The sequence below is a fragment of the Megachile rotundata genome, chromosome 6 (assembly GCF_050947335.1).
Source record: "Megachile rotundata isolate GNS110a chromosome 6, iyMegRotu1, whole genome shotgun sequence".
Lineage (NCBI taxonomy): Eukaryota > Metazoa > Arthropoda > Insecta > Hymenoptera > Megachilidae > Megachile > Megachile rotundata.
This window is the reverse complement of record NC_134988.1, coordinates 10,028,487-10,042,478: the sequence shown is the minus strand read 5'-3', so window position 1 is coordinate 10,042,478 and position 13,992 is coordinate 10,028,487. Positions and strand designations below refer to the sequence as shown.

Here is a 13,992-nt window from a genome sequence, read left to right as displayed (position 1 = left end):
ACTCTACTTACCCAAATCCCTACGCCCCCGAGTCCCTACGTTCCCAAAACTCTACTTGCCCAAATCCTTACGCTTCCAAATCCCTACGCTCCCAAATCCCTACGCTCCCAAATCCCTACGCTCCCAAATCCCTACGTCCTCAAAACTCTACTTGCCCAAATCCCAATGCTTCCAAATCCCTACGCTTTCAAATCCCTACGCACCCATATCCCTACATTCCCAAATCTCCACTTTCCCAAATATCTACGTTCCCAAATCCTTAAATTCTCAAATTCCTACGTCCCCATATCCCTACATTCTCAAACCCTTATATGCCCAAATCCCTATTTTCCTACAACCCTATATCCCCAAAACCCTACCTCCCCCAATTTCTATATTCCCAAATCTCTCAATCCCCAAATCTCTACCTTTCCAAAACCCTATATCTTCACATCCCTAAATTCCCCAACCCCCAAGTACCCAAAAGAACTAAAATCACCCACTAATACTAGCAATTGCAACAACTAAATTTTGTCAACCTCACAGTAAACACCCCATGACATCTGCACAACCGCATCCGCAAGAATATTTGACTCTATTTACATTTTGATTAGCCAGGAAATGAAAGATTCAAATTATTCGCAGTTTTTCCACGTATCGCGCATACATATGTAAATGCGGCAACGGTAACAGTAAACACATACGTGAAACATAGAGGTATCAGTTTTTCTGCGAACGATTAAAGGTATTCGACAAAAACGGGTCACGTTAATCGTTGTACGGCAAAAGCATTAACCGTCCGTAGGAGTCGAACCGGAAGACCGGCTCGTTGAACACCTAATCGATACGCCCACTATGACAGTGGCGAGATTTCATACGTAAAATTGAATCCGACGGAAGCGTTTGATCCGATGCAAAACGCGCGTTCGAATAATTCGCTAGATTTTCGATTGCTACCTAAGCGAAATTGGAATCTGTAATATCTTCTCGTCGAAAGCGGTATCAAGTGTGGCGATTCGAGCATCGCGAGCAGCCCTTTCAAGCGACTCCACTTCAACTGACACAATCGATGTGATTCAGCTGGAACATTCAATGGGCGTTGCAATATTCTATGGGAATTCGATCCGTGGATATAGGGTGGAACCCACTATTTTACGACATCATATTTTCGTTACTTTTATGTTTACTATTATGGGCGTATGGTGGTGCAATTCAATCAAATTATTTATAGGAAAACAAAGGATGGGAGCTTTTGAAGGCTCTTGATATTGAGACAATACACTGACGATACATTACAGTGAGATGATAGACATGGATAGATTAAAAGATGACGCTGAAAGATTGAGGATACTTGTTCTTAATGATATCTTATAGAGTGTCTGGCAACATATGTCAGTTTCTATTGTGCCGGTCATATGTGAACGCCGTTGCAAATTCAGTTAAATTAATTATTTATAGCAAAAGCGAACGAAAGGAACTTTTGCGACCTCCCAATATTGAGACAACGAAGTACGCTGATAGATTAAAAGATGAAATTGAAACATTAAGTAGCCTTGTTCTTAATAATCTGTACTGTAGTGTGTCTGACCACGAACGTCAGTTTCTACTGTGCCGGTCATATGTGAACGCCGTTGCAAATTCAGTTAAATTAATTATTTATAGCAAAAGCGAACGAAAGAAACTTTTGAGGCCTCCCAATATTGAGACAATGAAGTACACTGATAGATTAAAAGATGAAATTGAAACATTTAGTAGCCTTGTTCTTAATAATCTGTACTGTAGTGTGTCTGACCACGAAAGTCAGTTTCTACTGTGGCGGTCATATGTGAATTGTGTTACAAATTCAGTTAAATTAATTCTTTACAGGAAAAGCAGATGATAACGAATTTTTATGGACTCTTAATGTTGAAGTTAACAATAATAATGTATCAATAATAATTCAATTATTCCGTCATTTACAATAATAAATTTGTTAAAATACAAATATAACGCAGTTTCATTTTTTCAGAAAATGGCGGCGGTTCGCTACGCAGGCAATCTAGCTTTAAGGTTAGGTTAAGGTTATTAATATGAAATAGTAAGCATAGATACAAAAGAGGTCAGCGAGGAAGGTAAATCTTTTCAACACAGTTCATCTTGCTTTCAATCTTTTTACCCGTAGCATTGTGAACCTTATAAAGGGAGGATTTGATGGAAAATAACGAAACGTGGTTTTGCAATATTATACCCGTTATTCAGTTTGCGAGTATCGGAACAAGACTTTTGGAAATGCATTAAAGTATAAAAACAAATAAATTTGAAAATAAGTAAGTTAATAATAAATAATTAAATAAATGTATAATATTGTTTGTACATTATCATACATTTATTATGTTCAATTTAATAAACTTAGTTTAAATACGTCATGTTTAATTATTTTAATATCGAATGATTATGGGGTTGAATGATTGTGGGGTTTAAAAAGTATAATTAGAACCCTGAGCCTTGAAGAGTTGATCAATTTTTGTCATCGAGAGTTTCTTGTCACCAATTTGACAAAAACTTGTCAGATACGGAACTAATTAGTCCAACCAACTTCCGTGACACCTGGTACCTCGACAAAGTTGTAAGAGAACATATGAAACTTTCTGTTAGGCGAAAATCAAATTTTGAGTGAAACCATCTGCTCGCTAATCAATCACAAACGAATCAAACTGATAGACATTATCAGGTCAATTGATAATATTCATAAATACATTTTCATAAAATATTTTCTCTCTAAAACTTAACTTAATTCGCATATTTTACACATTTCAAATAATTTATGCACAATGCTTATAATTAATATATAGACTATTGTATTAATAATGATCGTTGTAATAAATGACAGCCATTTTCAGTTGAAATTCATAACCAAAAACAATACACATTTAAAATATGAAAGACAAAAGAAAATGTATGTATAAAAATGTAAAGATTATTCTTTTATTCAACCCCTTAATAATCTTAATAAAGAATAAAACCACTGTTTATAAAATTCAAAGAGAAGATAATTCGTTAAATTGAATCATGAGCATAATTGTGATATAACGCGAGTAATTTCTCGAAATTCGTTTCAGTTCGCGTGTTTTTGGTAATTACGTAACATTCGCTGGCCAGAGAGCGTAGTAACGAATAAAATGAAGGAATTGAATTTTGTGCAAAGTTGGTATAAAAATATGCATGAAAAGCGAGAATAATGGAGGTGATTATGTTATGGAATTCGTTCTGCACTGCGAGTGCACGCCACATCTGTTTCTCATCGAAGCTAGGACACGTTGTGCTGACGCGTCCTGAGCATTTAATTGGTTAATTGAATCGTGGTAGCTTACAAGATCAATAGAATTCAAGCTGGAATTAACTGCGGCAGCGATCGTAAAATTCGATACAACGAAATTGAATGAACGAAATTGGTATCGGAAACAATAACGTCAAAGAAAGTTGCTCCATTTTGTATCCTTCCTAACCTCAAAATATACAGAAGATTAATGTCACGGTTAAATGTAGAACTCGTAATCAACGGGTTCGTTTAAATTCTTAATTAACGGTGATATTTTAATGGAAGGTATCAGTCGTAATCAATTCCTATGATACTTTAATCATCGAAACTCTGTGAGCGAGCCTCGATATATATCTCGAGCACTTTTTAATATTTCACATTTTCCTATGTCGCTCGAAATCCTCTTTTCCTTTTCCGCCTGGAGAATTACTTCAAATTCACGTACATCAAAATCTCTTTCGGAACCCGACGATTTAACGGATTAAGTAAATTCCGAGGTAACCGTCGAGGAGCGTCGTTCAGAAATTATCTTCCCTCTCGTTTGGCCGCGGAATATCATTAACTACGATCGCGAATGGATAAACGATTAATTTAATTAATAATTCTAATTATACTGCCATCATAATTTCGACGATGAAACCGCGCGATAAATAAATAATTTAATCGATGAATAATTAAACTGATGGACAGAAACTTCATTCGTTGAACGCGAAAATTACATTTCACGGCTTTTTGAACGAAACAAAAATATATTTGCGAGTGACGGGAGCGTAAAGTTAATAACGCTTTGTTGAATTACGAGTAGATGATACATAACTGCATAAGTCAATTATTGATGGCAGTGTAATTTTTCGATTAATTTTTTTTTAATTTTTTCATTAGTTAATATTCTTTAATATTTCAGCAAATTATAGATGGAGTACAGGTACAGGTTTGCAGAGGATAGCTCTACAGTTCGCTCCAGAAATTCGCTCGATAATTTCCCAATTTTGGGGCTCCAAAGTCCTCACACAGTAAAGTACACATCGTCTTAAATTTTCACCTATATTATCACTCTAATTGAAAATATATTTCAGCTACTGCACTAGTCAACTACTGAGCTACAAATCCTAAACAAAATATTATAAAAGAATTTAATAAAATTTGTCAACAATTAAAATACCTAATTTCCCAACCGAGTCTATCAAACCTCCTACATTTTCAACCCGAAAAGATTAATAATCACACAAATTACAATGCAGTCAATAAAGAAATCCATCCCTAAATTAACCCAGAGCTCATCACGATAAATTAACCCGTTCCGCCCGCACCTGTGCATACTTATCGATCGATCGCATTGCAATCCAGCAGAGTGTCAGATTCGACCCTGTATAATAAATTGGAAAGTAAATGTCTCTAAACTTACGATACTCGTTAGAGGTTCCGAGATGTCCCCATTAGTCAGAGCTTCTTCGGTAGCGGGGGTGGTGCAGGGTCCCCCAGGGGGTGGCGTATCGACAAGGAAGGGTGACCTGGGTGGTTCCTCGCTCTGCGTTCTGTGAAGAGGCTCGTGTTCCGTGTCCTCTTTGCCCGGTGTGCCTTGACCGCCGCCCAACGGGGTGCCCAGTTGACCAGCCTCCGAGTAACTTTTCGTCAATTTCCTGCCATTGAACAGCCCGTTTGTCTGAGCCCCCTGGGAGACCATCTTCACCCGGTGGATCGTCCTGGGGCTAAGGGTCACTGGGATGCGACGTCGGAACACGGCTGGCAACTCTGTTTGGGTAGCCTGTGTCTTCATCATGCCTCTTTTTGGTGGCTTTTCTGCAACCAAAGTTTCACCTAAATATATAAGTGTTCTTTAGTGTTTGATGTAATGTGTACGATTTAGGGAATTAGAAAGATATGGGTAATGTGTAGGATATGTTATGTTGGATAAATATGTTGGATAAAAGTGTCAATGATTTTTGGTGTCAACAGGCAATCATACTTAACCTCTTTGCACTGGAAGACACTTCTAATGGCACATAAATTTTTTTAATTTTCTGATTGAATTTAACTGAATTTCATTAGATGGATTATGTTCAAGATATTATTAAATGCTATTATTACTGCGTTTTTACGTAAGGAATGTTACACAGTGAGAATTGTTTAAAACAATTTATATTTGAATGAGCAGTCTCAGACAGTATAATGTACAAAATTACGAATCATATGTCGCATCTCTCGAAATTATTTATAATTGAAATATTCTTTTGTATGCTTTTAAACGAAAAATTCTCCTATACATTCCAATATAAATAGCTGCTTTAAAAAGGAACATCAACTCCTATGACAAAATAATAAACAATTTTAATAAAAATTTGTAGACATGCATTTGTAAATATTATAAATATTCTCGTTTTATCTTCTTTGTAAATATTAAAAATGTTTTCACTTTATCTCCTTCATAAACAATATTAAATGTACAAAATACGAGTATTTTATACCGGACAATTACCATGAGCGTAAAAATAAATCCGAATAAGAGTAGAAACGTTTACGTAATGGAGGTTATACTATTATCAGTAACTACAGTTCCGTAAGGACGTACTTTCAGAAGATATTTAAACGCGGAATCAGAAATGTCATGATACCAAATTGCGTGTAAAACTGGTTGCCAGGAACGCGATTCTTCCTTAGCATTAACGTAACCTCTACGGATTTCTTTTCCTGAATCGAAACAAAATGGAACGTTCCGGTGAAGAGATTCTTAAAATTGCAATGTTCTGAATACTTCAGATTTAGAAGAATTCACAAGTAAACTTAAACTCAAAGGAAACTTAACTTTATTCTTTACTTGACTTTTTTTTACAAGTTGTGTTAGAAAAAAAATTTGCAAGAAAAGTAAAAAAATGTATTGCACTTGTTTCTTCACTCTATATATCCTACATATTTTATTACAATTAAAATTACAGAAAATTCTAAAAATATTACAAAATTTTGTATTTGAAAAAAAATTTGGAAGCAAGGAAAGAAAAGAATGCTGTTGTGTCATTTTCTTAAATTCTACATAACCCACATGCTTTCTTAAAATAAAGGTAATTCTACTCTATATTTATTCTACAATAATTCTACCAAAGACACTATCGCAATAATAAATCGAATACTCTATAAATCAATGACAGATCCAATTTGCAGATATTACGTATCTTCTATAATATCTCCATCTCGAGAAGTAAGAAACGGATTTCCATCGACAGAGAAATTATCGTTGTAACAGGATTCACCTGACGTTCGTAATTCAATGTTCGTTAGAGATTAATTGAGGAAGCGGAATTAATGCTTTCACCAACTCGAGTGTAATGTCAATGGTATATACGAAACTATTCGTAGTCGTAATCGTTTGCTACACGAGTTCAATACCGAGCTCTCATTCGATCAGCCATATTGGCAATTTGGTAGCTAATATTGAGCTAACAGTCCCTAGGCAAGGAGTTAATACTCCAGGAGAGCCGATAATCTGCAGGTGATGTGAAATAGAAATGGAAACGAGCTGCTGCTTCTTTAAATGTAATAGCTCCCTCGGGGCGGCAAGATTCATGAGAATGGCAAGAATTTCACGGCGGAACAGGAAATGCTGTTTTTATCGGAACGCTTGTTTATCGAGATTACTGATACTCCGACTACGTAGCTTTTTAATGTATATTCGTCTCTATGCTAATGTTTTCGTGCACTGCGTTCGGAGGCGGTCCAATAGGGTTCTTCTAGGGGTAGGAAATTATGCAGTCTCTTTTAAATTTTCTTAATTTCTTAATTCGTGAGGGGGCGAATTCACAGCGAAAATTCTCCCGTTCACACATTTTTATATTTCCATATTAATGATCTGACAATTTAAGTAATTTGGAAATTTGGGAATTGGGGAATTTGAGAATTCGAGACTACAAGAGTTTGGAAGTTTGAGCATTTGGGAATAGGAAAATTCCAGGATCGGGGAATCTGGAATCTAGGAATTTGAGGATTTAGGAATGTGATCATTCGAAAACATTGGAATATGAGAATTTGGGAATATGAAATCTTTGCGAACATAGAACGCATCCGAATTTCAACACATTTCTTGTGAAAATTATGGAATATAGCCAATAATACCCTAAACCTTAGATAATATAGCCTAGACCTAGACCTAGCCCACACCTAACATAGACCTAACCTAGATCTAACCTAGATCTAACTTGGACCTAATCTTGAGACCTAGGTCTAACCTTAACCTAACCTTGAGATCTAGATCCAATCTAGACCTAACCTTGAGATCTAGGTCTAACCTTTACCAAACCTTGAGACCCAGATCTAACCTAGACCTAACCTTGAGATCGAGGTCTAACCCTTACCTAATCTTGAGACCTAGATCTAACCTAGACCTAACCTTGAGATCGAGGTCTAACCTTGACCTAACCTTGACCTAACCTTGACCAAACCCTGACCTAACCCAGACCTAACCCAAACCCAACCCAAACCAAACCCAAATATGACATATATCTTGCATACATCAAATCTAGATCTAACCTAGACCTAACATAACCTAACCAAAGCTACTCCTACACCTAAACCTAGACGTAGACGTACACTTAGAACCTAACCTAACCCCACCTCATATTTTATTCTACCCCAAATCGATCACATTTAACCTCAGTAATCTATCGAAACTAGATTACCATTAATCAGAAATAAATGATCCCCACGCAAACTAGACTATCACTTTATCCGCATTAAAACGAGCAACGAATTAATTCCCAGTTATCAACATAAACACCAGCAACGAGATGCTTAAAGCTGTAATTGCAAGGGCCTTAAACATCGCGAAGCTTTTCCCTCGGTGATCTAACGCGTAGCTCCGAGCGAAAAGAATTTCAAGCCCGCCATCCTATTGAAACATTTTATCTAAAGGGTGCTTTTAGACCAACGTACGGTCATAGTTTTAAGTTACACCTGAGGGCCTATTTAGTTACACCGGCAACTGTGTGCGTGCCTTTTGAGGAATGGGCAACGCCACGCTTTTCGTGGGAAAATGAGTCGAGAGTCCATTTGAGGAAGAGTGTGAACGCGTGAAGATTGACTTTCTCGGTTCTACCATGAGATTTACAGGAAACGAAAGAAATTTACTTTCTCTCTTTCGTTTTATTGTTACAAATCAAATTTATGTGATGGTTACGTGCTTTAATTTCAAAACTCGAGTACTTTTATTTTTTGATTTATGTTCAACGTGGTTGCAGTTATATTATTTCGTATTTTTAGTTGCTGCATTTTGTTCGAATTATTTTGGGGTAAATATTATATTCTTTATATGTTATTTTTGTATAAACGTATGAAACAATAAATTACATATCTTTTACGAAGTATGCCTTCATGTGTCATACACAATTATTTCTATCACATATTCTTCAAAATATGAAAAATATAAGGGTGGAAACTTACCAAGGACAAGAATACGAGGCTCGCTAGGTGCATAGGGACGTAACAAGGGTAAAGTCGAGGGTAGCATCACGTTTTGCATTGTCGGTTGCGAATCTATAAGGCGTTCCTGGTGTTGTGGTCTTGGAGGACTTCTGCCCCTTGGAACATCGAAGGATGTTAGAGTGTGCGATCTCGCGAAGCTCACGTGCTTCGTTTTTGGTGCTTGCGACGAGGGGGGCGGGGGTGCAGGTGGTAAAACCGGTCGGGGACCTTCCAGTTTCGTCGATTCTTCATCCTCGGGAAGCCACGTATACCTGTCACAAAAACAACTATCTTACAACAAATTACATTTATAAACATATAAAAATGAAATTTTGAAAAATGTCACCATTTAGAGGAACCTGAAGTTCAATATCTGAAAACAAGCCTTTTTCTGAATTTGATAACTTGTGAACATTAAAAGTCTCGCATTTTTGCATTTGAAAATTTGCGAATGTAACAAGTCTTGCACTTTTGACTTTTAAAAATTGTAATTATAACAAGTCTTGCATTTTTGAATTAAAAAATTTGTGAATGTAACAAGTCTCACATTTTTGATTTTGAGAACTTGTAATTATAACAAGTCTTAAATTTTTGAATTTAATCATTTGTGAATACAAGAAGTTTTAAATTAGTGAATTTTTAAATTTATGAATATAACAAGTGTCACATTTCTGAATTTCAACATTAAACTCCTAAACTTAATAATCTCAAAGTACCAAAAACTACAAATTAATAAATGCAGAGATTCTTCAGTCCATAAATGAACCTTTCACCCTCTACAAACCGCTCTAAAAAATAATTTAAACGCCAAAAAAACTCTGAATGCAAACCATCAGAAAACTCGAAAGTACGCCCGAATATTTGCACATCCAAGAACTTTCAGTACAAAAAATCCGTGAATGTAAAGTAAATGTGGGTCCACGAATAAGCGCGCCATTTTCTGTCGCTTAATGGCGGCCCTGGTCACGTGTGCGAGCTAACCTCAAAAGATTGCAGGCGCACGATTACGTAGCAATCTAAAGGCCGCGCATTTGTACGCAAACAATCTTCGCCGACCAAAATTGAAACCGCAAACAAGGTAGATACATAATACACAACCGTGTGCATTCTTTTAGCCAATGGGAGTCCAACAGGTGCCGCAGTGGATCCTTTCATAACCGCAGGGCAAAGAATGAGCGTTAACGATCTAAAGAAAGTCCGTCATCCCTTTTTTTCGACCGGTTGACATTAGGATTAAAGTATGCCGCCGGCTGAGACTTCCTAGTTACGGCCAGCTTAATTAACCGCTTAAACAATAGACATTTATTCCAACCCGGAGGTATTCTCTTTTTATTAATACGCCACAGAAACGTCGCGGAGATATTGCCAGACGCCATGGTTACATTCTCATTTCCATTGTGTCGGCCACGAGCCGATCTTCACACGCGTGACAGCCATTATCTTGGGAAAAGTGGGTGACAGCGCGTTGTTTCTACGACACTGCACCGACGACCCAAATAAATTGCATTTAAATTTCATGCATTTAGATTTCACACCCCTTTTCGAGGGGAACGTAATAACGGTGGCCTCTGCTGGGTCTTCTTCCGATTTTAATGAAATAAATCTGCCTTTTATTCGGCCGACTTGGATACCGTAATTTTACTGTAATTTTTCACTTCTGTTTGCATTCTTTACTGATGGTTAGCATTGGTCTTGTTTTGCACGGTTTAATGATACTTTGGGGAGGTTTGTTCTTTAGAAATGTTTGCGAATGGCTTAAATTATTCCTTTCGTATTTCTGAAGGTTTCAAACCCAAATTTTGCAATTCCTCAAATTTTTAAAATAACAAATCCCAAAATTACCAAGCGCTTAAATTTTTCAGCCCTTCAAATTCTAATTCTTAAATGCCAAATTTCAAAATTTCTCACACGCAAAATTCCTAAATTTCTCAAACCCTAAATTTCTAAATTTCTTACTCCAGAAATCCTAAGCTTTCCAAACCCCAAATCCCTGGATTCTCATATTTTCCAATTTTCCCAATATTCCGAATTTTCAAATTTCCAAATTGACCGAATTCTCAAATCCCTAAATCCCTAAATCCCTAAACCTCCAAATTGCCAAATTTTCAAATTTGTCAACTTCTGAAATCCCCAAATCCCTAAACCCCTAAATCTCCAAATCTCCAAATCCCTAAATTGCCAAATTCTCAAATGTATCCATTCCTCAAATCCACATAAATTCTCAATTTGACGTATTCCTATTATAAAAACAGCTGCCCTCCATTTTAATAACAACAAAGTTCACAACACCTTTTTAACGTTAAACTATCAGGGCCAGATGAAATATGGCGGTGACCGATTTACGTCACGTGTTGTATAATAATAACTTTTATTACATTGTACCGTAATGGGTATAGTCGTTTTTATTGGCAGTGAACTTGCGTTAATAACATAAGCGTGTTGTAACATACGCGAAGTACCTACATACATGAACATAGTAAATGTCTGTAACAAATGTTACCATTACCTTGTGCGACCCTTGTACACTCCGTTGTCTATTTGTAGTGTGAAATCGATACGTCTTCCGTATCTGTCTCCGATACAGAGTTCGTCAGAAATTAATTGTCTTAGATGAGAACCATTTCTTTAGTTCAAATTCGATAGTAAAAATAACTTCGCAAGTAATGGTACTGAGAGATTATTTTTATTTAAAAGAATGTCTAATGAGGTTCAATCGTGGAAACGGATTAAATTATTGAGTACACGGGATTCAACTTTAAATTTGTAAGGAACTTGTTTAAAAATAATATTATTCTTCGTAGTAATCTAGAGTGCGGGTTGATTGAATTTTACAAAAGTGGAATTGAATCAATTACTGATATAATATTTAATTTGCAGAGAGCGATTTTCAATATTTTTGAGGAGGGATTATAATTCTTACATTCCCGAATTCCAACATTCCCTAATTCCCACATTTCCCAATTCCCACATTCCCCAATTCCCACATTCCCTAATTTCCACATTCTCCAATTTCCACATTCTCCAATTCCCACATTCCCTAATTCCCACGCACCCCAATTCCGACATTTCCCAATTTCCACATTCTCCCATTCCCACATTCCCTAATTCCCACGCACCCCAATTTCTACATTCCACAATTCCCACATTCTCCAAATCCCACATTCTCCATTTCCCACATTCCCCAAATCTCAACATCCCCAAATCCCGACATCCCCAAATTCCAACATCCCCAAATCCCTACGTCCCCAAATCCCTACGTCCCCAAATTCCCACGTTCCCAAATCCCCACGTCCCCAAATCTCAACCTTGCCAAATCCCTACATCCCCAAATCCCCATATTCCCAAATCCCCACATCCCAAAATCCCAACCTTGCGAATTTCCTATATCTCCAAATCCCAACCTTGCCAAATCCACGCATCCCCAAATCCCTCCACCCCCAAATTCCCATATCCCAAAATTCTCACATACCTAAATCACTCCACCCCCAAATCTCCATATCCCCAAATTCCCACATTCCCGAATACCTACCCTCCCAAATCCCTACCTCCCCAAATCCCTCCATTCCCAAATTCCCATATTCCAAAATTCTCACACACCCAAATCGCTACAGCCCCAAATCGCTATATTCTCAAATTCCCACATCTCCAAACCGGTACAACCCAAGTAGCTACGACACAATTGGTCAGAATAGAAAAATGGACGCCACTCGCACGTATTTTCGGCGGTAGATTGGCTCTCGCGATCACGCACACCAATTAGGCGAGAAACAATGACAGTCTTGAAACGTCTCTCAAGTTAGATGCTACTTGCGTTCAGCAGTTGTCATTAATATTCTTATTTGTATGTCACTGCTAGTGTTCATAAACCTTCTTTTACTTTGTACCTAGCACCAACTTATAGTTTGACATCTGTGTATCATTCGATCGTTAAGAAGTTGTCATATGTTGAAACAACATAATTGAAGATGAAATACACTAGATTATGTTATTCGGAACAATATATTTGAAACAATTCCGTTTCGGAAGAGCAAAGGGCCGCCTCTGTGCACCCTACCGAGCATTAATCAGCCGTATGGTCACATTTATTTCCGCAGCTTTCGCATCGACGCCCCGGTAACGTATAAATACTGTAATTTACCCCGAGAACATAATTTTTCATCGATCGCACACTCGCAACCTTGAAACATTCTCGTCATCACAGCTCCCGCTAATCAGAAATAAACCGAAACACCGAACACCTTATGGTACCCATATAAACTCCCTTTTCCTATAACAGCCACTTTCCAAAGGTTTGACTTCACAAAACTTTTAAGGATTCCATTTGTTTAAGATTCTATTAAAGTTCCGCAGTTTTATGTCTTTCTTTAAATGGTTAATTCTCCTTACCTGCCACTTCGGAATATTTACGCGGTCGAATCACGGCACCGTGAAGGATCAGATATTTCATCGGAGTGCTAAGGCTCTTTACGTCCCAAGAATATTATCGTCGTCGCAACGAACGAGGCTGTAAATTTGCTGCGCGACCAAGTATTAATGCTTTACGGGTGAATGCACTTTTTTTTCATTCGTACGGATCGAAACGGGAAAATTGTGAACGTTCTTTGGACGCGTTATGTTGGATAAAATTGTTGATAGGATTTATTCGAAGAAGAATGAGGATAGGATCTTAGATTTCTCTTGGACTTCTTATTAAACTTTTAAACTTATAAATGTTCAAATTTAGAATTTGAAATTTAGGCAAATTTAGAATTTGAACATTTTTGAGGAACCATGTTTTGAAATTAAAAAATGTAGTGATGTCTCGAAATCCAAAGTTCTGACAGCTATTAATATTTTTAAGTATCAATATTTTGAAATCTTGATGTACTCAAGTAGTAATGTCATTAAATCTCACTATCTTGCAATTACAATATCTCCAAATATGAATATTCTTATGTCCCCAATTCCATCATTCCCAAATCCCATTATCCCAATTCCACCACCCCCAAATCCCAATCTCCCCAGATCCTAAACTCCCCAAATTCCAATCTCCCCAAGTCCCAATCTCCCCCAATTCCAAATTTCTCAAATTCCAATCTCCCCAAATTTCAATCTCCCCAAGTCCCAATCTCCCCAAATCCCAATTTCCCCAAATTCCAATCTTCCCGAATCCCAATCTCCCCAAATCCCAATCTCCCCAAATCCCAATTTCCCCAAATTCCAATCTTCCCGAATCCCAATCTCCCCAAATCCCAATTTCCCCAAATTCCAATTTCCCCGAATTCCAA

General features: G+C 37.2%; 1 protein-coding gene across 3 annotated transcripts in view; it reads right to left on the bottom strand.

The window, feature by feature from the left end:
* LOC100880490 (uncharacterized) overlaps nt 1-13,992 on the bottom strand; it is a 119,643-nt gene that overhangs the window by 73,094 nt on the left and 32,557 nt on the right. For all 3 annotated transcript variants that reach the window (XM_076532987.1, XM_012284983.2, XM_076532988.1), the window contains exons 3-4: nt 8,705-8,997; nt 4,683-5,077 (exon numbers count right to left, since the gene is read on the bottom strand). In XM_076532987.1, the coding sequence (XP_076389102.1) occupies nt 4,683-5,077; nt 8,705-8,997 (688 nt within the window). The remainder of the gene's footprint in view (nt 1-4,682; nt 5,078-8,704; nt 8,998-13,992) is intronic.